The sequence below is a fragment of the Sinocyclocheilus rhinocerous genome, unplaced genomic scaffold, assembly GCF_001515625.1.
Source record: "Sinocyclocheilus rhinocerous isolate Xijiao unplaced genomic scaffold, SAMN03320098_v1.1 scaffold191, whole genome shotgun sequence".
NCBI lineage: Eukaryota > Metazoa > Chordata > Actinopteri > Cypriniformes > Cyprinidae > Sinocyclocheilus > Sinocyclocheilus rhinocerous.
The window spans coordinates 171,351-196,940 of NW_015625580.1; the positions used below are offsets into that span (position 1 = coordinate 171,351).

At 36.8% G+C, this 25,590-nt stretch overlaps 2 protein-coding genes across 6 annotated transcripts in view; both read right to left on the reverse strand.

Annotated features, from left to right (window-relative positions):
- Positions 1-6: 6 nt before the first annotated feature.
- Positions 7-7,540, reverse strand: LOC107752998 (SWI/SNF-related matrix-associated actin-dependent regulator of chromatin subfamily E member 1-like). 5 transcript variants are annotated; one of them, XM_016569105.1, is made up of 11 exons: positions 7,466-7,540; positions 6,584-6,636; positions 6,062-6,105; positions 4,296-4,394; positions 3,452-3,532; positions 2,808-2,939; positions 2,549-2,720; positions 1,293-1,465; positions 1,103-1,204; positions 752-989; positions 7-663 (listed from the first exon to the last, which is right to left on the reverse strand). In XM_016569105.1, the coding sequence occupies exons 2-11, from the start codon at positions 6,588-6,590 to the stop codon at positions 449-451; spliced, it is 1,263 nt and encodes a 420-aa protein (XP_016424591.1). In that variant the 5' UTR covers positions 6,591-6,636; positions 7,466-7,540; the 3' UTR covers positions 7-448. The 5 variants fall into 5 exon arrangements, with proteins under 5 accessions (XP_016424591.1, XP_016424575.1, XP_016424582.1 ...); XM_016569089.1 differs by having other exon boundaries at positions 3,440-3,532; XM_016569096.1 differs by having other exon boundaries at positions 4,290-4,394.
- A 1,644-nt stretch (positions 7,541-9,184) lies between these two features.
- The window catches only part of LOC107753024 (carbonic anhydrase-related protein 10-like), a 22,509-nt gene continuing 6,103 nt past the window's right edge, over positions 9,185-25,590 (reverse strand). The window contains exons 3-9 of the mRNA XM_016569129.1: positions 20,233-20,375; positions 17,022-17,207; positions 13,953-14,048; positions 11,074-11,146; positions 10,392-10,546; positions 9,531-9,702; positions 9,185-9,314 (exon numbers count right to left, since the gene is read on the reverse strand). Of these exons, the coding sequence (XP_016424615.1) occupies positions 9,292-9,314; positions 9,531-9,702; positions 10,392-10,546; positions 11,074-11,146; positions 13,953-14,048; positions 17,022-17,207; positions 20,233-20,375 (848 nt within the window). The 3' untranslated portion in view covers positions 9,185-9,291. The remainder of the gene's footprint in view (positions 9,315-9,530; positions 9,703-10,391; positions 10,547-11,073; positions 11,147-13,952; positions 14,049-17,021; positions 17,208-20,232; positions 20,376-25,590) is intronic.

The following is a 25,590-nucleotide window of genomic DNA, read 5'->3' on the forward strand; positions in this document are numbered from 1 at the left end:
GGACTACAACTCACAGACTACTCAAATAAACTGTGAAAGGATGAAACAAAGATATACCATAATATAATCATGCCACAGGTAGATAAAACATGGTAAGCAACAGCAAAAAAAACTTGCACTTCTGCTTTTTGCAAACAACTGGTGACTGCAGGATGCAAGCGTTATATTTTATTCAACATTTGCCCGCTTTTTAATGGCCATAAATCTTGAGAGTACTCAAGTGGGCTTGTAATATCAGGGTTAGATCGAACAAACAGGTGTGCCTGAATGAATGTGTGTGGAGCGCCAATTAAGATTCTGCTGTCCTCCCAAAACATTTCACTGAAGAACATTCACTGTTCTCACACACTGACTGGCAGGTCATAGGATTACAAATCCTAGAGGAGAACTGACTTTACACAAGAGCAAAGTGAGACTCTGTAAATGAGTACGAAGGACATGGGTGGGGTTATTGTGGCTGGGTGGGCAGCCGCTCTTCAGGGGTGTCTGAGGCCTGGGGTTCTGCTGGGGGTCCAGAGCTGCTCTCAGACGGAGCGGTGCTGTCACTGGTGCCCTCGTCTGTTGCACCCTCTGCAGGTTCAGGTTGAGCCGGTTTGTCTCCTACTGCAGCTGGGGGGCCTTGCTCAGCCTCCTGAGATCCTTCAGATGTTTCAGCCAGAGACTCTGCAGAACAGACACCACAGAGGTCAGCCAAACATCTCTATTTTTGTTGAATATTCAAAGTTAGAGAACATAATGGTGCAGGTCTGACCCGTCTCCATAGGGGTGGGCTTGTCTTCTCCATCCTTGGCCTCGCTGGCAGAGGTTTGTTCTGGGCTGGCATTGGCCTGGGCGCTGGCGGCAGGCTGTTGCTCTTCTTGAGCAGCTCTTTCCACCTGCTCTGCTGCTTCCCGCTCTCTCTCCTCCGCCCTCCGGCGTGCTGCCTCCTCTGCAGCAGCCATTTCGGCTGCCAGCTTCTCCATGTCCACCTCCACTTTCAGACCGCACAGCTAAACAAACAAACAAACACAAACCGCACATCAATCACTGACAGTGCGTTTGGCATTTGAGCTCAGGGTAAACACAAGGGCTATTAGTTCACTGATCAAACTGAATTCCACACCCGTTTGAGCTCGTTATTGAAGGAGTCTGTGCTCTCCAGGAACCTCCTCTTCTTCTCCTGGTGTCGGTCCTCGATTTGAAGCAGCTCTGCTTCAAGTTTCCTCTGTTTGGAAATCAAGACACGATAATTAAACTATGTGCGTAACAGTCTTGAGTTTTACGTCTTCGTGTGTTTAACATGCCCAACATACCTGGTGCACCATGAGGGACTGGACTTGGCGTTTGAGGACCTGCATGCGAGCAGTGGTCACCACTGAGCGAACATCAGGCACCACAACCTCGCTCAGGATGTCACTGATGAGCCGGTGGTTCCTCTGGAAACGAGCTGCCGCTATATGCTTCATGGAGAACCCGTCATCATAGTCTACAGAGACATTTCATATTTGAAAGCAAGCAAAAGAGAACACAGCCAGATTGCTTTTTCTCAAATGCACACATTTCAGAACTTCCTTTTAAAATTTAGCACCATTCAGATGATTATCTGAAGAGAATTATTCAGATAATTACTTCTCTGCAGTAAGCTTGTAAAATAAAATTATACCATTATAAACTCAAGAATTTAGATGCCAATTATTTCACTGGAACAATCCTGGTAGTTCACTTCCCACATGGTCATAATACATACAATACCAAAATTTAAATTTCTTATTTAAACCCCTGACATTTGCTGAAAGTAGCATTACAAAAAAGTCGCTGCCATTAAAATGGCCCATTTTATCTAGAGCCTAAAAAAATTAATAAATAGGTAATTCAGGACGTGAAAACACTGAAGGAAAATTCCTGAAATAAATTGAACTAGCCCAAATTAAAACATTTTCAAAACAGAAATATCAATGAAGGATTTTTATTAAACTATTTACAGGATATCTGCAGAATCGAAATTAAAGGCTTTTTAATATAACTCCGATTGGATTCATCTGAAAGAAGGAAGTCATATACGCCTAGGATGGCTTAAGGGTGAGTAAATAATGGGCTAATTTTCATTTTTGGGTGAACTATCCCTTTAAATTTTATACATTTAAACTGAATGCTTATTAAGGACACGCGGGAACCCAGCATTTAAGATAGCCGCGGTGATATATTTTGGTAGCCCGACTGGAAGACACAATAGCCCTGGGACATCAGGCTAGCGATTTTGCGAGCCCCACTATTTACAAAAGACAATGGACATTTTTATGCATGCAAAATTTTGCCGAAATTGTGTGGCCGCACCTTTATGTTTAAAAAAGATTCTTTAAAAATGCCAGTTTCAAAATTAAGCAATTGGCATTTATTTTTTCCCTATTAGCTACAATATATGAAATATTTTTAATAATATTTTTAATAAGTTTTTAGACAATGTTATGGGCTTTCTTATTAAAGTAATATTCATATAAACGGTCACATGTTCATTCATATAAATTGGCATGTTCTTGCCATCTAAATGACAATAAGATGCTAATCTCACCATCAGGGTCCTCAGCAGGTTGGATGCTCATATAGGGCTCGCCCTTGTCTAGGCGCGACTGTCTCTGCCTGCTCTCTTCTTCTAGAGCAGCTTCTGCACGGTTCTTAGCGTTGATGTACGCCAGGTAGGCTGGAGAGTTGTGGTAGGCCTTCAGAGAATCATTATACTCAATCTGTGGGGAGGAAAATTGCTTAGTGCTTGACTTCAAGAATCTCACTCCAAGCAAGCAAAAAAAAAAAAAAGTGTCAAAAAGGCAAACCTTCTCTGCTTCATATTCATTTAAATAGTCCTGTTTTTCCTCATCAGTGAGGTCCCTCCACATGCCACCGATGATCTTCCCAATCTCCCATAGCTTCAGGTCAGGATTAGAGGCTTTAACTTGGTCCCAAACCTAAGAAGATACAAGTGTCAGTTCAGAGTCGACACAGAGCAGTCTGGATTCCTGGACGGAGAGGGTTGCATTTTCCCAAAATGATAGAGCACCAATTTTTGCCTATATTTCAGCCCAAACCTAAAGCATGAATGCAGGACAGGAGAGAAAAGCAATCTGAAAATGTTTAGAATCTAAACAATGTTTAAATTTAAAATATTAAAACAAGTCATCTATTACACAAAAAGCATTAACAAACCTAACTGCTTTATGTTCATCTTTTAAAACACTTCTTTGCTCACAACAGTAAGAAAACGGAGCAAATTAATTTTGTGGATCAGAAGCAAAAAACATCAGTTTCCCAGCCTTGTTTAACAGAAGAAAGCAATGAAGTGATGATGGGGTCTATCATCTGAAGGGTCAGAATCAGACCACTGACTGCCCCCTCAGCCTTCGAGCTGATCGCAGAAGCGCTCTCATCAATTTACAAGCAGTAAAAGCAGACACCGTGGGTGTCTTACCTTCCTGCTTACCTTCCGGCTATACCGCATGTAGGGCATCAGCGGCTTGTCGGGCGGTTTGGGCGGCTTAGGAACGGTGATCCCTGAGGAGTTCTGTGGGAGAGGGAAAGAGGCCCACGCGGGGTGTTAGAGACCACAAAGTGCACACGTGGTCATCACAGAAAACAGTGAACTGTCATAATGGAGCACTATGGAGAGAAAGAGACAGGAGGCAAAAAGCACGACTGAAAGAAACGATGACAGTGTGAAGCGCTTGGCAAAGGGGGTGGGAGACGTACCTAAATGGCAAACCAAATACAGCACATTAACATTACGCTGACAAGGCCATGCATTAAGCTCTTTTGGACACAAAGCCACTGTCTTTCACGCCTGAAATGATTCTGCAGAGGTTTGGATGAAACCAGTCAACAGCTAAAATGCCTCAAGCTTGCTAAGAAGCTGTGCCAAGTTACTGCGTTTGGCACGGGCATCTAAAGCCATGCGAGAGGACGGCCATTAGCTCTTGTGCGTGATGAAGTGATAGGATGGCCGACGGGAGAAAAGTTCTGTGAAGCAACCACTCTGAATCTACAATTCATACTACGGCAATCACATCCATCCAGACATTACAGAGAGTGAGTGCTTCACAGAAGCATGAAGATTATGGAAGCTACTAGTTGAGAGCTACACAACCACCCAAGACTCGACTCTACTACCCGACAGACACCTTCAACTCTATTAAATGAGTCTGTATAGTGTAAGAGCAAAGCATATCACTATTTCATATTCAGGCCATGTAAGTTTAGCATCCTCTCGTCTGGGCTTTTAGTCCCTCGGCTGTTGCTAGGGCCCTAGTTGGCACCGGTCCTACCATTACCCTGTTGTTCCCGCCGGGGTTCCCTCCCAGCCTGTAGTTGTTGTAGGCCAGATGGCTGTATGGGTTGTACCCCACAAACCCAGGGGTGGTGGGCATTTGCTGATGGAGACAAATGAGACAAAACACGAATGAGAAATGACACAAACAAGGGAGGAAGGGACAAAAAAAAATGAAAAGGAGAACCTGCTTTTGTTTTCTGTCATGATTTGCATAAAACATGCAAAAAGCAGCAATCTTTGATAGCAGCACAACCCTAGCATTATTCTACATCCATTTTTAGCAAAGCCACAGGCACTATGGGTGGTGGTGGTAGGACGTAATGAGGTGCTAGAAGGCTTTAGAGATTCAGATCGGGAGTATTTGAGCCAAATCTCTCGGTGACGTATGACCTGAATAATCAGTCTCTAAACCGACAAAAATAACAGTTCTGGGACACTAAAAGTAAATAATGGGGATTTGGATCAAATTTCAACCGTAAGGGACTTAAGATGTCCAAGGATGCGTGTGGAGCAAAGCATCAATGCTAAATTGCTGCTAACGGCTCTCTGTATCTATTGTAATGAACAATGATTAAATATGTGAAAGCCTAAGCACAAAAGGAGGCTCACACACTTAATGCTCCAAACAGTGTTTAATGAATAACCAGTAAGGTGTATCACACGAGTCTATAAAGTTAAGGCTACAGAATATATCCCAATAAAATCAATATCTGAATAAAATTCATTCTGTGATAAATCAGAGTGCGATTATCAAATCGCGAAGCCTGCCATTTAATTAAATGAACAAATGTGCTGTGGGATCATGATACAATCACAGAAAATGAACCAAGCTAATCTGAGATGCTGCAACACCATATAATGAGCTGCATGCGGATAAATAAACACTGTACCACGCTTCACTCTAAGCATGTAAAAGTAGAACTTGTTTATTGCAAAATAAAAGCTTGATGGTTAACTTTTAAAAATGAAAAGAAAACGGCACAAAGAGTAGTATTCTAATTTCATAACTGTAATATAAAATTTTTATTAAACATTAGATTTTAGATTATTCAATAGTACTGTTAAAATAAATGTATTATTTTGCTTAATACTCTTAATTACAAAAAAATATATTATTAGTCATATTGAATGGATCAAACAGTGGGAATGTGGCATAATGAAAAAAAAAAGATATAAAGCATACACTCAAATGTGAACACCCACATTTTTTTTTGAACTTTTTTCCCAAATCAGTCAGCTCCAAAAGGATGGTTCACAAAAAAAAAAAAAAATTCAGATCAAACATAATTTTCCAACTTTTTAAACATTATTTTTATGTTCTATGCATATTCACTTGACAAAATCACCCCAATCATTCTAGAATAATTAACTCTATTCAACTCAAACTTGCAAAAATCCCTGTATTTTTTCCATAAGTTGCAGAAAAACTAAATATTGCAATGCAGCCCTAATTTCATGCAGCCCTAATGGTTATTCATTAAAGGGGTCATATGATGCTGCTAAAAAGAACATTATTTTGTGTATTTGGTGTAATGAAATGTGTTTATCAGAGCCTAAAGTTAGCGGTCTCCTCCGCACCTTACGGATCAATAGAGCCTCAAAAAATTAGCACTTTCTGTGTAAAACTGCATAAAAAAAATAGCAAAAGCCACCCCATGTGATACTGTGTCCTTCCCACAATCCTCTCCTCTCTAAGAAACCTACGGTACATGTTTGGGTGATGGAGGGGAGGTCCGTATGGATGATTGGCATGTTCTGTTTACTTACTGTTGTGGGGGCTGGGGCGGGGGCTGGGGCATAGGGTGGCCGCTCTTCGTGAGAGAGAGAAGGGGGAAAAAAAATGAATCCACTTTCGAAACTCGATCAAAAATTAATAACCAGTAGTAAAGCCTACTTATTCATCACATCTGCATCAGTGCAATGTGTATAAATTAAGTTACACCAGAAATGTTAGTCAATTACAACAAGATAAGCACACCCACTTTTACACATTAATTATATGTTTATATTTTCTGTATCATTGTTTGCATTTTGTTAAATGTACTTCTATGTAAATTCTTGTATGTATGTGTGCACTTCAGTGTGAGAGCAAAAAAATGTCGTTGTACAGCTGTACAATGACAATAAAAAGCTATTCTATTCTAATTAGAGAATGTGGTAATATCAAATAAATGAATGGTTAAGCATCTTTAATAAACTCATTTCTGAAGATCTGATAAAGATGGGTGGGCTTCAAGAAGGTCTAAACCATCTAAGTGGTCTAATCAATCAATCGAAATGTGCTCTTACTTGACATCTTGTTTGTAGGATTGAGGATATCAGGCTATCCCCATCATTTGGTTCTGCAATAGGGCAAAAACTTATTAGACGAATAGGCATGCTTTCAATATGTGCAAAACAACAACAACTTGCCATCATATCAACCTGCTTTTTCTGGCCGTTAAACAACAATACACCCACCTGCTTAGCTTTAAATGTGAAATTCGAAACAATTTTTGTTTGAACTGGCCAATTTGCATGTTTGTTATATAACAATAACAGTAACTACGATGTTGATCCAAGGAGAACTAAATGAGATCTCACGCCTGTAACTTACTTACTAAATACGGATAATGGCGCACACAATGAGGCGAGAGAGCCTGCAGCTCGCCAAGAGGTTTATTTAAAGATTAACGTATAAAAACGACAGCTACATGGCGAAAATGACAAATAATTGTTATTAACACGCAATGTATTGTACAGGTGTTGTACTTGGCGAGCTTTAAGCATCCCGAGGAAATGAATGCGAGTCGATGCAATGCTAACATGCAAAACATCAATGAATGAAACTGGCTAACGTTAGCTGAATAACATAAGTGTGAAATATCATATGAAATACAACTCATCTTTGCATTTCAGGCAGAACATGTGTTTTAAATTATTTGTATTGTGTTTAACGTTTATAAAAAGCTTTTAATATTTCATATTTTACAAACAACCCGTTGTTATCGAAACAGCATTAGCTAGCGGGCTATAGCTAAAGTCGGACACCGCTTTAAGACTCTAAAATCACGATACATGTCAAAGAACTGCATTTTAAAATGGGTATATTTGAGATATTATAAGACGGATAAAAAGCTGTTTGTGGAAACCAATAGCTTGGAATAAAACACAGCGTTAGAGAGCACTCACCCCCAAGCTCCTTTGTTCCCTCAATGGCGCTCCGCTAGGATGTGAGTGTGTGACACATTTTGAGTCGCATCTGACCTGATTTTCTAGCACATTTCTGCCCCCTAGTGGCCATGAACTAATACTGTACTGACCAGACGCCAGGAGGAGAGAGAATATGGGCGCCAAAATGTAAAACTGCCACATACTTTTGTGCATTCTGTCAGATTTAGCAACAAAAGCTTCGTAGTTTAGGTAGATTTAGCGAAAAAAAAACTACCCAACTTGGTCATATATACATACTGTTCAGATGTACATACAGTTATTCAAGCAAGGATGTGTTAAAATGATCGAGGTAATGGATGCTTTATTCAGCTTTGCCATCACCTAAAATAATGAGATTCATTACATATACATTTTAAAACAATGTGATACATTAAAAATAGAAAGCAATTCTTGTAAATTGTTATAATGTTTCACAGTATTACTGCTTTACTGTATTTTTTATTATTTTTTACTAAATATGTGCAGCCTTGGTGAGCATAAGAGACTTTAATCTTAGAGACCCCCTTTTTGTCAGATTTAGTGGCAAAAACTATTTGCCAGATTTTAAGAGCTGTCTTTTCAATTTCTCTTCATTTTTGAAGGTTTTATAACTATAAAATTAGTGCTAAATTTTTATTATAAATAATAATTGTTAAATCTATCATGCTCTGTAAGACTGTTTTAGATTATATATTTATGGTAAAAATGTACATTTAGATGTAAAAGATTACATTGAATGATAACCATACAAGTCTAAAAAATCAGACTTTTGAAAAATTTTCAATGATTTAAATGCTTACTATTTCTTTAAATCCAACAAAATATAGCAGTTTTTGATGCTAAATCTGACCAGATTTGTCTGTTTTCTATAACACTCTATTACACATTCACCACCCTATAAATATTCATATCATAAATCCATATAATCCAACTGAAAGCTTGAGCACTATGTCAACATTTTACAGTATTATTCAACAATATTCAACAGACTGAATTATCCATTAATTTTTACTGGCAATCCATTGGCATCAACTTGGCATCTTTGTGATACCCAAGATTCAAAAACATCATTAAAAAGTAAAGAGAAACATTCACCACGACCACTTCAAATATTTATTGGGCAGATATCACTCAATTCATTTAGCACTGTAAACACTTACGTAGAGAAGGCAACATGCTCCAAATAGTCCAAGATATAGGCTTGAAATCCTATTGTTTGCCTCGTGTCAAAGTAAAGTTTAAATCCCTGTGCATAGAGCAAAGGTAGTTTTCCATTCGCTGCAACAAGGCTTGATTGCACCTGCTGTTCAGATGCAAACAACAAGAACAGATAGTACCTCAAGAGTGAGCCGAAGAGCCAGCGTCAATGAGAACCAGTCCTGTCTGACTGCAACAGCTTCAAAAACTTGTTGCATCTTTTCCAAAAAGACTCATGGCTGTATTAGATCAAAAGGGTGCTTCTACTAAATACTGAGCATTTTTCAGTTTTTCTTTTTTAATAAATCTGCAAAGATGTCAACAATTCTGTGTTTTTCTGTCAATATGGGGTGCTGTGTGTACATTAATGAGGAAAAAAAAATAACTTAAATGATTTTAGCAAATGGCTGCAATATAACAAAGAGTGAAAAATTTAAGGGGGTCTGAATACTTTCCGTACCCACTGTATATATATATATATATATATAGAAGAGTCCTCTGTTAAGTCCTTTGTCTTCATCTCATTGTATGTATCCCATTTTCCTGTCTGTTGGCCATATTCTTCAGCTATTACCAGATTGCTGTAGTAACTAATCCACGTCAAGCTGTTATTTCAGAAGCCATTCATTCACTGAAAATAGAAGTAGAGAATGTGCTGTCAGATAACTTTCTTTGTGAAGCACAACACTTATTCATAAAGACAAATGTATAATTTTCATCTGTTTCAAGAACAATAATCGTAAGTGTCTAATTAGAGTGCTCAACTTTATTGCACACAGCATGCATGCAGCAGTGCACTCGTGACACAAAGCTTGTGTATGTTATTGATGGGAAGTGTGACACAGACCTCTGTATTGCGGCCTCAGCACACGGTTGTTAGGACAGTCCCGTCTCTGACTGAAGTTAATGTTGGTGCGGATGCAGCGCTGGTGCAGTGGCTGCGCCGGCCGCATGTTGTCACCCATACTGAGGAAGATCTGAGAGGGCTGGTTTTGACTGAGGAGACGAAGGGACTGCATCTGAAATATAATAATATAATATAATATAATATAATATAATTAATATAATATAATATAATTAAACCTCTACAATTAATCCAAAATGCCGCTGCAAGATTAATCTTTAATGAACCGAAAAGAACGCATGTCACACCTCTGTTCATCAATTTGCACTGGCTACCAGTAGCTGCTCGCATTAAATTCAAGGCATTAAAATATATACATGTAAATATTTTCTAAATATATACTGTATGTGTGTGTATTTATATATACATAATAAATATACACAGTACACACACATATATTATGTAAACAAAAACTTTTATTTTGGATGTGATTAATCGCGATTAATCGTTTGACAGCACTATTTTAAATATGCTGTTCTTTTAAAATCTCTCTCTCTCTCTCTATAGATATATCTATCTACATCTATATCTATATATATATAAATAAAAGAATTATTAAAAAAGTATCATGGTTTCTACAAAAAAGAGCACAATGGTTTTCAACATTGATAATAATAAGAAATGTTTCAGCATATGAGAATGACACTGAAGACTGGAGTAATGACTGCTGAACATTCAGCTTTGCATCACAGGAATAAATTACATTTTAAAATAGAATAAAAAAAAGAAAACAGTTCTTTTAAAGTGTAATAATTTTTTAAGAAAATGCTTTTGTAATATTTTAAGGAGTTTTCAGCATTTCACCTCTATCTGTGAGATGTAAATTGGCTTATTCATTAATATCCAGGTTGCTGTCTCAAGGCACGGTGGAATAGTTATCGACCCTTCATATGTGATAAAACGGGAGGTTTCGGGATACAGCTCCTCAATATCGAGCCCCATCAGTAAGTATGCATCATCTGAAAAGACACAGTATAAAACAGCCGATGGGTTGAGATGAATCACACACACTTTGATGAAATCTGTTGAATATTTGCTCCATGCTAATATCTCCTCTCCATGCTGTCAACATTCCTACAGTTCAATACAGAATATTATTATACCACTACTATTATTTTTTTGTTCTGATGGCAATGCTGAGAGAAATAAAATATCACTTCTTATCCAAGACCACCAGGTGGTAATGCAAAGCTAAGTTTGTTTTTCCTGTCTTTTTTCATTTAGACTTATGAAGGCCTTCACTGAAGCAATATTTCACACCCAGACTGTGGAAACCACTTGATTTATTAATACAGATGCAAGCAGTTTTCAATCAAATGTAATTTAATGTTAACAATATTAACATAAATTCAAATAAATGTTAATAAAAACAAAATTCATTTAATTTAATGCTAACAAAAGCAACTTTTAAAAGTTAATGAGTGAGAAAAAGTGCTCCCAAGGCCACTGACATGAACAAATACATAGGTATTTTGCGGACACTTACGTTTATATGTAATCCTTGTAATGGTCTCTCTGTTCAGCATACGGTTTAGAAATAAATTTGTAGGCTCTGAAATCTGAAGAGTCAAAAATTTCAAAGAAAACATTACTTAAAGCCCGACATCTGCAGCTTTTTTTTCTGATGAAAAGGCAGAGTTTCATAAAACATAGTTTCTTTCAATGCATTAATCACAAATGACATGCCCGTTAACTTACTGCTGAGATATTTCATTACGGCTTCACCATATCACAACTATAATCAATAATAGTCTAGTAGAATTTATTCTAGGGGCATCTGGATGTGTTTTTGCCATGTACTGAAGATGAATGGCTTTCATCCATGTGCCTTCATTAGCAGCAGAATGGTGGAGCTTCCCCGTCATCACTATCACTGCGATCTGGGATGAAAGTGAACGGGGGGTGGAGGGACTGCAATATGGCAACACCTTCATCTGAACTGTGGCACTTCTGCCCTAATTTACACAGAAGTCACGATTCAGAGTCAGGGAGGCGACTCCCGCAGCGATCCGTGAGTCTGATGATGTCTGCTGTGTGATGAGGTTAAATGCTAAAGGAATCTCCACCATTATCTCACTTTAGTGGTTATACAAACAAAAATCAAGACAGATTCTACAAATTCAAAATTCTACAACGCAGTTTGCAGTTTTTAGATGAATTCATTTACTAAGTTTTCATTTAAAGGTGTCATATGATGCAATTTAAATTTTTCCTTTCTCTTTGAAGTGTTACAAGCTCTTGGTGCATAAAGAAGATCTGTAAAGTTGCAAAGACTAAAGTCTCAAATCCAAAGAGATATTCTTTATAAAAGTTAAGAGTCAACCACGCCTACCTAAAACGGCTCATTCTAACACGCCCCCACGTCTACGTCACGATGTGGGAAGATTTGCATAACACCGCCTAAATGTTCACGCAAAGAAAGAAGGTGTAACTTTTATTCTCACTGTTGCCGCCGCCGCCGCCATGTTGTGGAGACGCTGTGTGTTTCGTTGTGAAAGCGAAACTACTTTGGTTGGCCTTCCAAAAGAGGACGATATCTGCTTCGTCATGCCTAGAGCTGATCCGTGCTGGTCGCTGAGGAAATACATCAACTTCACTCTGTGGATCGCCGGATCGGCTTTCACCGTGGACGAAGCGGAGTCCAGCCCGGGGTCGTCACATGTGGTTGCCGCAAGCCCGCCGGCCGCTCCTTCATCGAATCCGCCGGCCACGCCGTTCTCTAGCCCACTCGTCGCCACTCACTCTAGCCCGCCGTGTGTGACGCTTGTGAAAGCAAAACTACTTTGTTTGCTTTGTTTGGTCTTCCAAAAATGGACACGACTAGAAATCAGTGGTTAAGTTGTATTTACAACACTGTTCCAGAACAGTTCAACCCAAATATTCAGATGTGTGCAGCACATTTTATGGAGGACCGTTTCCTGATCCTGGGAGAGTAGACTACAATGCCGGCTGTTCTGACTCAAAGACTGTAAGTAAGTTTTTTATATTTAAAGAATTTGCCACTGACTGAAATTTAAAATCTGCCATCATTTAAATATAATAGTTTATATACATATGAATTTTAACATTATTAATTTATTTATAATATATTTAAAATATTTAACATTTAAATATCTTAAATGTTGTTATATTAAGAACTCTCAGGAACACAAGTAATCCCAGAGCAGCTCTGAGCATTGCATTTTATTTTTAGTTCAAAACAGGCCTGCTCTGACAAAATGGATTAGTGGTTCATTCAATCCCATTCTCGCTTTTCCCAGCATGCACTGGGGCCTGAATAATTAATATGGATTGACCATTTGCCAGTTTTATTTACACTGTTGTTTGTAATCATGTGTGTGAAGCCAAACATTTCAAGACATCAAGCACGTTCAGCTCTTCATTACCAGTAAATGTCTTATAGAAAACATAATATTGAACAATTTATGTAAGAAATGAAACATATTTCATAGAGCTCCTTTAAGTTACAATTTAAATACTTCTTATTTTTTAAGAGTTAACATAGGAATGGTAAGTTAACAAAAAATACAAGTATTAAGTACATCTTAGGTTACTTTTTCACCATCTACAAATCAGAATTTTTACAGTGCACCTTGCAAGCACACAATGCATATGAGATGGCAATACTGCTGATTATTAATGAAGATAGGACTTTGAATAAAACAATAAAAAGCTTTTTGTGGTCATATTTCATCATGGCGGTCATTAAAATCTTTTTCTTGTCTGGAATGCACATTTCTGCCCATGGGAATTTTCTCAGAAAAGCATTTTGATTCTGAAATATGATTCTCATTTATCATTGAGTAAACTTTGTTTTAAATAATTTAGATTAATATAAATCATTTAAATGTTATGTGGAATTGCTAAAAAAGAAATTGTTTTCTTCAAGAAACATAAGCAGCATTGATGCATAATTAATTTAGTTAATATGAAACAACTGATGCAGAATACTGCAGTCTGATTTTTTTTTTGTATTACCCATTATTAAAGTATCTAGATTTTTAGAACTGGCTTAACATTTGAGCAAAAAACTGATTAAAAGCTAATCTAAGAGTCAATTCTACTAGATTATTCCATGTTAAGTTTCGAGTATTTATTGATAGTTTAAGATTGCTTTAAATTCCTTGCACGCAAAATTAAAATGAATAACATTAATATATTATATAATGCTTAAAAAACAAATCAATAATGTACATTCAAGCACTTTTATGGCATGTTAATTTGTGCACATTCATATCTGACTGGACATGAACTTCTGATCTCCTATGTCTATATAACATTTGCTAAAGATTAATGCAGTTTAAGACTAATTAATGAAGTGTCACCTCTCCATTGTATATATTTTAAGCAGCTGAGACTACTAACCTTCATGAAGATGGAAACAACTGCTATTCCATTAGGACTCCGGACGGCATCACTGTAATTTAAATACAAATCCTGATTATAATGGATGAGTTGCACCTGTGAAAAGAAAAAAAGAAGTGTAACTTGCAGTAAAAAAACAACAACAAAAAAACCACCCTGGATAACAAACACCTGCTAAGAGTGAATGGAGCCAAAACATTGTAATTGTATATCTGGCTGTGCAATACTTTCAGAAAAAGACATAATGCATAAAATATGCCCACACATTATATGTATATGACTGCATATAAGTCCATTAACTTCCATTGTGTCAGCTTGTAATCTCATGCGACGCTGTAATGAGGGTCAGTACATTAATCCGTATAAATATTTTGCTGTGTGTTGTGTATACATTGTTAATGAATTGTTAATGGGAACATTACGAAGCTCCTTTATGCTCCTCCATCCTGCTTTATCGTTCTTTCAGCGCAGCTCAATGAAACCAGAGAGATGGAAGCCAGGAAAGCTGCTGCTTAATTTTCAGTGGCTCAAATATGCATTGGAACTCATTAGAAAATATGCTTCAGTCATCAGTTATAATGAGCTTGCTTGTCAGCTTCAAAATGAAGTTGTTGGAAAGCTGCTGCCCATATAACCTCATTTGGATTAGGAAAATGAAGTGAAGCTGCTGACTTCAGTGAAATCAGAGGTGAGGTGAGGATCTGAGAGGGCCGCACATCTTTGCACCACAATAAGATTAAGTGTAAACTCATTAAAATTATTTGTTATTTCTGGCACAAATTGGTGGTCTTGACCGTTTGAAAACTGGCTCTTGTTGTACATTAAGAATTGTCTGCTCTGTTTCAGTATGAGGGTCACTACAACAAAGAAAAGGATATCTTTAAAAAAAATCAAACTGTACTTTAAAACGTGTGCCAATTTCTTAAAAAAAAAAACATTAGCATAAACACACACACACTTTTTTTTTTACACTTTAAAATAATTATCTTATGCTCTCCAAGGCTGCTGGCTGCTTAACAGTTTTGTGGAACATTATAACCTTTAACATTATAATTGTCTTTACTGTCAGTTTTGATCAATATAATGCATCCTCGCTGAATAAAAAAAATAAAAATAATAATCTTACTGACCTGAGATTTTAGTATAAACTAATAATAATAAAACAAGTTATTTTCAATAATTTCATTCTTTTTCATTATATGATCAGGATCGTTGTATTACCTTTACATTTTTGACTGTCACCAAAAATATTGAAATTAATTTTAATTCAGAAATGACATGCTCATCATATAACCATAGTGTTAATTTTGTCAGCTATTTTTAATTTAGTCTTAGTCCTGTGTCAAATGTAACTTTTAGTTTTTATCATATTTAGTCAACTTGTCCTGTTTTAGTTTTAGTCAAGTTTTAGTCGACTAAATGTCTGAGAATTTCAGTCTAGTTTTAGTCAGTGGAAACGTACAAATTTTCGTCATGTTTTCGTCTTACTGTATAATGGTTAAAATGATCATTTTTTAAAAATAATTTTAACCATTATACAGTAAGACGAAAATATGCAAAAAATATTATTTTGCAAAATTTTAATTGCAATGATTGTTGTCATTTGGGAAATTTATTTTTACATTTCATCAGAAGTTGCTCTTTCACCAATAAGCACAAATCAATAGAATGTCGACTCGTATGCATGGGTTATTTTACCTCATCTAGTGTACAGATTTATAACAGGATATCAATTAGAGGCTAAATAAACACCAAATACTTAATATATACACTCGCACTGTCTACGTTATGAAAACCTGTGCTACAAAAACATACTCTCAAATATTATAACAGAGAAATTCCTAATAGTAATTCCAATAATTCCAAATTGCATTAATGTTTCTCTTTTAAAACAATGGCAAAAAGACTTATTGCCGCACAGAGGTTGTGTAAGTAAAGTTACAATCAGAAACCACTATCACAAACAATGCAGTCGAGATCCATGACAGAACACAGACTGGCTGAATGACACTTTCATTTAAGCAGAATACCTCAAACGGAGATCGCTGAACTCCAGCTTACTTGTACAGTACTGTATGTCGGTGTTTTCAGATCATAGAGATAGAGCGTGTGAATGGTTGCCAGATTGCATAAAGCCAGGCAGAGTACGTATCCATTTAACAGAAAAGCTCTGATTGGGGGATTTGAGGTCTTGATATCTGGCAACCAACATCAAGGTTTTGGTATAGTTTTTGTTCTTTTAACTACATTTTAGTCTCGTCTTTTTTCATCAACGATATTGGATGTTGATATAGTCTCAGTTATCGTTTAATGACCTTATTATCGTCTCGTTTTCGTCAGGGGAAAAAACTTTGTTGACGAACATTTTTCGTCATAGATTTCGTTAACGAAATGAACACTATATAATTGGTTTATTCAAGTCACTGTATGTATGCATTGCATTTTTAATATAATTTTTAATAGTTGAATTCAAACAAACAAAGAAAGTCAAAAACTAGGCTCCACAAAAGCTCTAAGAAGCACCTGTGTGATGGATGGGGTTATTCCTCACTATAAAAATGTACATTTCCAGCACAAGACCAATTCATATCCGACTGTGCAATCTGGAAGATGACCCATTGCTTTACGGTTTTATTTAGTCCCTTCTTAAAGCACAATCACATCTTAAGATAGGAATTTCCATAATCCTGACTTTGGCCTTTAATCCTGAATAAAAAGACTTTATTAATGCAAACTCAGTGACACTGCACAATACACACAAATGTATCACTCTAGTGAAAGTTGCAACAGTTGACTTGGCTTTGGAATATTTCTCTCTGTCCTGCTCAAATGAGATCTCATTGTGGTCTTCGTCTAACTCTGATGCTGTCGAAGGATCATGGTCTCAGGGAAGTAGATTATTTTATTTCTGTTGCAAAACTGATGTGATAAAAGGGACTAACTCCAGAATTTTGCCTACTTGTTTAACTTCAGTGCCAGTACTTCATGGGGTTTTCGCCCCATCCAGGCCTTTGAAGGGAGACTGAATCCCACAGAAGTTATGTAATTCCAGGCTCTATGTTGGCTCACCTCTCCAGAGAAGGCCTGGCCGTTGAGCAGGTGCTCAGAGCCCCGACTGTCCTCGGCGCCAAAGTGAAGCCGGATCTCCTCCAGCCTGTAGCTGTAGCTCAGCGGCCCACCAGAGATGTTCACCAGGTGTGACTTGTCTGGGCGCAGGGACACATGTCGGCCCGTGTTATACATCGTTCCACTGACCTGAAAAACAAACCTACACTGTAAACAAGCTGTAAATAAAACAGATTATTGGAGTACTTTTTACAAGAAAATACTATTTCAGTGTTTCTACTTCAAAATTTCACATGTGTTACTTGCCATTTTTGTGACATTTACTAGCTATTTCTGAGTGAAAATTACACCAAATTAGGTTACATTTCCTAGATCAGATGTTTTCTGTGATTCTCATTTCTGTCCTTTTATGATAAAACAATTAAGTGATTCTATGTTTACAGTGAGTACATATGGGAGGACAAAAGCGAAGCAGTTTTCACCTGGATAGGTTAAAAGGCATTATACGCGCTGTTGGACATTGTGGCTCTCGCAGAGGGAATTCCTGGAAAAACAGGCACGAATGTAATGAACAGACTGTTTGGTTCTGATGGACTGAGGTTTTTCCAGGTAAACCTGGATGACAGGTGCAACTGCTGAGGTAGGAATTATGAAGCAAATGCATCGAAGCTGAAAAATGAGAAGCTATAAATGGAAAACAACACCTGGAATGTTTTGTCTTTACTTTGTGGTAACTTTGCTACAAAGGATTTCTAATTGAGACCAAAATGTTAAGGCGCCCTAGTGATCAGAACATCTTTGTAAACAGCTGTGAGAGCGTTCAAGAATGTATTCTACTGGGAGATTTCAAATTAGTTGAATATAGTTGGCTCATTTGTGATCTGGAGACAGTTTAAGAACTGCTGATCCCTCAGGAACATGAGAATGAGCAATACATTTAGCCTGACATCTCATCTAGATAAATTCTTAGCAAGAGGTAATTACGATCATTTTGAACTGTAGCCCTGAAATAATTCAGAATAAAATGGCAACTTAAGCTGAACTATAATACATGGGATGACACTCATTATTCTCAGCAATAATCAAAACTGTCCACCAAAACTCAAAAGACTATGGAAGCCTATTTCCAACTCAGAGAAGAGAATGAAAATGTGACTTTTTTCCTCATAACTATGATTTTATTTCACATACACTGTCAAAAAAAAGTGAAAAAAAATTGTACCCTTAGGGGAACAACAGCTTGTCACTGGAGCGGTACCATCAAAGGGATGTCTTTGTAACATCTATACCCCCTAAATGGTGCATATTGGTGCCTTATAGTAGTAATATGTACTCTTATGGGACTATTATGCAACCTTTAGGTGTAAAGAAAGATGTCCCTTTAAGGGTACTGCCCCAGTGACAAGAATTTTTGCATTTTTTTCATGAGAGTGTAACTGTGACTTGTGACTGATGTTTTTAATAGCAACTTAATCTCTCACAACTGCAAATTTATATCTCACCAGTGTTATTTTTTTAAATTAAATTAAATTTTTTATGAATATGTATAAAGTATATACAAAATATTTTGAATTGACTTCTATTTTTTATATTATCAGCTTTCATTTTAATTTTAGTATTAGTAATTTTTTTATGTGGTTTTGTCATTTTTATAATTTTTGTTATTTAGAATTAATAAATGAATGCTTGCAGGTTACATTGCTAGTCCATCTAAAAGAGACCATAAACTTTTCCATTATAGCCTAGTTTCCATGCATAAATTCCATTATTTAACAGCCCTCTATATCTCACCAGTGTTATTTTTTCAAATTAAATTAAATTTTTTATGAATATGTATAAAGTATATACAAAATATTTTGAATTGGCTTCTATTTTTTATATTATCAGCTTTCATTTTAATTTTAGTATTAGTAATTTTTTTATGTGGTTTTGTCATTTTTATAATTTTTGTTATTTAGAATTAATAAATGAATGCTTGCAGGTTACATTGCTAGTCCATCTAAAAGAGACCATAAACTTTTCCATTATAGCCTAGTTTCCATGCATAAATTCCATTATTTAACAGCCCTCTGGTAACCAATGCCGCCAACCAATCAACTGGACTTGAATTCATGGAGACCATTTAGGTCTCCAATGGAATTTTCTCTAGGAATAACATGCAACTCCCCACATAGAGACCACAGCCATAACAAGCTCAAAGGAGCGATGCATACATAAATGTAATTGGGTCTCCTGAAATAAGAGCAGAAAAACCTCCAGAGGAAAACAGCAGTACACTTTTATTTCAGGCTCCTGACTAAGTCTAGGGTACTAATGTATTATTGAGCGAAGATGGACTACGGTATATCATCCATAACCACAACCTCTTGGAGCTTCACTGGAGAATTCTTCACTGACAGCCCCTGTCAGCACAGATGGTGAGCCTGCCTAATCTCCCCCAGCAGATGCACAGTAGCATTAATCATAAAACAGGATGTTAAATGTGGAATTAACTCCTTCCTTTCCCTATCGTTCTGTGGAATAAATCCCCCTTAGCGCTCAAGATCTGTATGACAACAACTGCTGAATCCCTTTAGAGGTTAGAGAGATATCTGATGTACCAACCATCGATAATCAAACACTGGATTTGTGTCTGGTAAATGAGTTTAGTCACACTAATCTTCTGACTGACTGCAGGTGCACCTTATTGAAAGCAAATGGCAAGCAATTTTGCACGCCGGAGAGAATTAGCGATCTCATTACAGCACCGTTGCAACAAACTAACAGTCTTGGAGCATTAGCCATCTTCAAAGGCTTAATTTGGAAAAGCTTCACTGTTGTGCTCGGCAAAAATAATTGAGGATCCGCTTCATTGGCCAATAGAGCTGTATAAGAAAGTCATCCAATGAATTAAGACTCAGCAGCAAAAACAAAACAACTAGCTGTCTAAACAATGGCCACAGAAGTAAATACAGAATGTGATTAGATTTGACAAATGGACCGTTAAGCTGGGGTTATGCTGTGTGACCCGATCTTGTCAAAATCCTATGGGACAGTTGTCTAAAGTGACTAATATGTGACTGTCCATCTTCTACCAGTACAAATAATGTGAAAAACAGCTATTTTATGACTTAAAACAGATATTATAGAAAGGATTATGATGCAACTGTCAATCATAGTGTCTGTGATATTTTAAGGAAGTATAATAAAGAGCTTAATCCTTTCCAGTACTTACCTTCCGTTGCCCTGCATTGAGTCGTAGCGGATTGAGGAAGGGGTCAAAAATCATTCGACTGGTTTCGATGTTGATAGGCGACTGTCTCTTCCCAATCGTGCACAGGTTCCAGGCAGTGTTAACTAGTCCCCAGAAAGATGGCACTAGCAAAATATAAACACAAAAAGTGAAGTTGCGTTTGCCGTTTTGTAATGGGTCATGATCTGATTGGCGGGGGATATGTTTGGGATTATCTCAAATTGCTCATCCCAAATTTCCTCCGTAAACCGCATCCATGGTGTGATGTTATTTTTGAGTTTGGATCTAGTGGTTGACATCCTTTGAGACAACCTTTTGACTAGCAATCAATTTTAACACTTAATTACCAGGCGCAGTGGCGGTTCTCTTTTGAAAACGAGGTCATTATCGTGCATCCAAATGAAAGAACTGCAAGTTAATGCGATTCGCTTCGCAAAAACAAACTCATGAAAAAAAAAGAAACACAGATGGAATTAGTCACATTAGCCACACAGCCAAAGGACATACTTGACCTTATATGATTAATTTATTCTCGGAGATATTTCACAGTCCTACAACAGTAAACAACTTTATTGCTGATTGCAATGACTTTTATTAGTGCACTGAACCTCAAATCTCAATTATCATATTTAAAATCAACATGACAGATCAAGGAAGAGCCCAACACCTGGGAAGTTCCTGTCTTTAACGAGATAGCTCAGCTAAAAATTTGATTTTTGTCATCATTTACTCACCGTCATTTCGTTCCAAACCTGTATAACTTTCTTTCTTTTGTGAAACACTAAACGTTTTGTAGAACGTTGGAAGACAAATATCACTGGAGACCATTGAATTCAGCTTTATGGAAATAAAAAAAACTAACAACAAAAGACATCTCTCATCTATCTTCTTAACAGTCATACGTGTTTGGAACAACATGAGGGTGCGAAAATGATGACTGATTTTTGGGTGAGCTACCCCTTTAACAGAAACAATCTAGCGTGAGTGTGAGTGACAGGAGCGCGAGAGCAGATGATACTGTGACCCTGACCTCCACACTGGCCAAGTCAAACTCATTAGATCATCAAGAGCTGGGACGCTTCAATGTAAAGAATATCACTTTTTGTCCACATAGGCTGAGATTATAAACAGATTTATCCAGCATGAACAAGTGATCCCCTGGCCTGATTTTCATCTCATCGTGTCCAGCTCTGTGGGAGTGAAACCGGACTGGGCTACGTGATGTGTTGCCGTATTAAATTAGAAAGAGCGAAAACACATTAGATACAAAGATTATGCTATACGAGGAAGCTGTGGAATAACATAAGCTCATGAAGGCTATTTACTCTATTTACTCTGTATATGTGTTTATTTTCAGCATCTCTTTGTACAGTGACCTAAATAAATGATTGTTTCCAAACCCGTGATCTAACTTGTCTGGCATCCTAACAGTCACTGTGCTCATTACGTCGAGTTGGTTTTTATTTTTTTCCCCACTTCTCAAATGTCTCTCTTGGTGCTTTCTTAAATGTCAAAGACAGACAGAATATGCAACTGCTTATAAAACTGAGGGAGGATTGAGTAAGACATGTGTGCTTATTTAAACGTAGGCTCTGCTCAGCCTATAATTCAAAATGTAAGATACAAAATCCTAAAGTCACAAAGTTGTCAGACACTAGTTATCATCTTGGATGGGAAAAATACAAAAAACGTAAATATGAACATATTCATATATTTTTTTCCACCAAAAACATTGAAAAGTCAAATGATTTCCACCCTCTCTGATGCACCGATATTAAAATCCTGGGTGATTCGATAAGCTGATAATGGCTGCCTATGTATTTCTGCTAAAATCTCAGAGTGCTTCCAGTATAGAATTCTCCCATAGCAAAGTGTGGTAGTAGCAAACTCTTTCTGTCATATTTCTAATAACAATCAATAACAATAACTAATAATATAACAACTAATTATACAATATATATAAAAAATAATTATATAATTAGGTATAATATAGTAAACTATAACATTTTAGTAATGAGTCAAGAAATAAGTTAGCAGGTGAATTTGATCTATTATTGCTTTGTCCTGTTGTGGGACACTTCCTCAAGATTTTGATTTTATTTTTCTTGTAACTTGCATCCACTGTGCTACACCAGAAATAAAGGTTAAATACGGAAATATGGAACATTTTGTCTTAAAAATACCATTAAAAACTCAAATTTATTGGTTTAAATGCTAAAAGCGAATTTCGGCATCACAACATTACAATGTACATAATGAAAAATGAATATTCACTTTGAGATTTAAGTGATATTAAATATTAGTGTTTATAAAAATTAACTAAAGTGAGCGTTAGATGGCATTAAAGGTCATTTAAACAGAAAAATAAAGAAATTAGGCACAAACATTTAAATCCAAGCCAATATTGTCCGTTATATATCCAGTATGAACTGATACTGATAATTAAAAAATATCAGATACTGGTCAATAATGATATAATACCAATATATCATCCTTTTGTTTTTAAAGCAACTGCATGTAGTTTTGTGAATTTTTGCAACTTCAGAGCCCCCTACAATTAAGTGAGTGCAATTCACTACTGTAAATGTTCATTTCAGTGGATAGCTGCACACGTGTATTTGTTGCTGCCGTAAAACAATATGCTCTTTCAGCGAATTTTTGCACATGCTTACCAAACTTACATACCCCCAGATAAGACATTTGGGGAATGCATAGGAAAGAAACAAAAGCCATTCACCTTTAGCAGTCAGGGTACCATCAGAATGATATTTTCAGGTAAAAAAAAAAGACAGTTGCTTTAAAGAGAATCAAGACAGACAAAAAAAAATACAAAATAAACCATGTATCCAAAAAAATAAAAAAGCAGCAACAGCAACCTGAGTTTACTGTATGTTTGAGGTCCTGAGTCTGTTTGTATTTTAAGCTAAAATCTCTCTGAATCCATTGTTAAGGATCCGCAGTGTATTTTGAGCTCCCATCCAGAGTGATATAGTGATTTTGCTGTAGCAATTGATGAGTGGTAGACAGATGGCACCCTCATCAACAGGGATCTGTGCCAGATTTGGCTTTGGGTTCAATACATTAATGAGAACTCTCTCAAAGTGCTTTTTAGGTATGACGGGACAAATACATCAACCGAACAGCGTACAGTACAATGCAAGGCTGAGCGCTGCTGTTACATCATACTGAAAGTTGCAGAAAGTCTTACATATGGAAGTAACACATTAATTTTAATGCTACAAATATTTACTTTTTACATATTCTCTTGGCTTTACACATTTCTGCATCTGAGAATTTATTCAACAGTGCAGTTTTCCAGATGTTTGTTTATCCCCTGAAGCACTGATGGGAGATAGCTGAACATATACATTTAATCACAGTATAATGGTCAATTGCTTCTTCAGTTACGCTAATAGTAGCACATAAATGCAATCACCTGAAACGTATCTGATTTTGTTTATGAAATATAATGTGTTTTTAATGCAAGTGTGACAAGTTTTCAACATGAATTTCAAAAATAGAACATGTCATGTAGCAGCTTCAGCGAAACCCTCAGGAGAACAGAAGAGATGTTCTCTTGCAATTAACAATGTAGAATGCCAAAAACAGGACAGAAATATTCATTCATGAATATGCACACATTAAAGAAAAGTTCATCTCTCACTGAAGTGAATTGAAGTCCATGACTAAAAATAACCTATGCATGTCAATCATGAGACTTATTGGAGCATCACATTCAACTGATAAGACAAAATTAAGAAATGAAAATGGGTTCTTCCTCCTAACTTAAATTAGTCTCTTAAACCTTTTAATTGTACGATTTGAAAGCTAATTTGTGTGGCTGGCATGATCAAAGTGACTGAGAGTTACATTTTATTCCTGTTGTAAGTATCATGAATCAATCATAAATGCACTTCATACTTAAAACTGATGTGTGTAATTTTTTGAAAAAATGTTAAATACTTCCTCCTATTGCAGCTTAATATGCAGAGACAGCTATAAGGTAGCCAATTTGTCAGGCTGATTCTCCAAACTGAAAAGTGTAAACACTGTGTATCTGTGGCGCTTTCAAAACATTGTTTTGTTTGTTTAAGCATCCAATCACATCAATGCAACAGCAGCAGTGGCTGAACCAATGACATCAGTTTGAGGGCGGGGCCATCTGACCAATGGCAGACGGCGGAGTGGCCAGAAAACATGTTTGGAAAACAAACATAATTTTTTCAGTTTCATTTGGTGGTGCAGAAATTCCACACTTCATCTGTCCTATGCCTCATATATTACAGTAAAATCAGATTTAACCATAACTGATATATTCTTTGACAAGTGAACTCGTCACAAGCACTTAAGGCAAACACTAAAGTTTAAAGGATTACTACTAAACCGTTGCCTTTAGTGTTCTCAAACCATGTGGACAAGCAAAATAATATTTTTCTTGTGAGGACTGTCTTGAAATGAACCCAGACATGCTCTGGGAAAGGGATGACGTTGGCTATTTGAATGCTTTCACATCTTTTTCCTTTCACAGTCCTTTTTAAGTCTCAAGGACATTTAAGCAACATAAATCCAAAGAGTTTTTCTCCCTTGCAGAACACTTAATAAAGTGGTAAATTTATGTGCAATACATATATTTATGAGTTGCTATAGGGCTTACTTGATATCCCCTACAACTCAGATTGATGCTGCACTACATGTGTCCTTGTAACTAGATCAAGCATTACTTTTTTGGAAATATAAAGACCCTTCCTCATGAATAAGTAGGAATTGTATGGTTCTGTCCTCTATAGATATCTTCTTTATTAAAAGCTTTTAAGCATACTAAAAGGAAATTACCATTATAGTCCTTGTCAGTGTTCAAAGGGCTCCTTTGCTGGCTACATACAGTACATTACTCTGACTGACTACATAATGGAGTACTTCGAATAAAACTCATAAAGTGTCTCAGACCTCTACTGCAATAGTAAGCATTAATCAGTTGAGACCACAAGCTGTAAAAATAGATTAAGCTATAACCAGGCCCACACGAGATCTGTGCCCGCAGAACAAGGGAGAATTCATTCATCCACCATTCAAACTCTTGTTCTACTCTTGCATGTTCAGTTATTAAATATTTCGGCTAATTCGATTATAATTACATTTTACAATTTTTAAAGCCATTCTGCATAATTCTACAGATTTAGCATCAGAATTTTGGTCAGCTCAGCATGAAAAGAGCTTTCCTGGAGCATTTCAGTCCTTGGTAGTGCAGCTGAAGCAAACAATTAACTATGGGTGGCAAGACACTGTCAAAACATCTCCGGGATAAAGCTGCGGACAGGCACAAGTCAGGAGATGGATACA

Bases quoted from the DNA above. Each gene is read 5' to 3' on its own strand.
- LOC107752998 (XM_016569083.1), bottom strand. The intron at 1,205-1,292 runs GTATGTTGGGCA...ATTTCCAAACAG, and splicing joins AGTCCCTCATGGTGCACCAG to AGGAAACTTGAAGCAGAGCT. The intron at 664-751 runs GTCAGACCTGCA...TCTGTTCTGCAG, and splicing joins GCCCACCCCTATGGAGACGG to AGTCTCTGGCTGAAACATCT.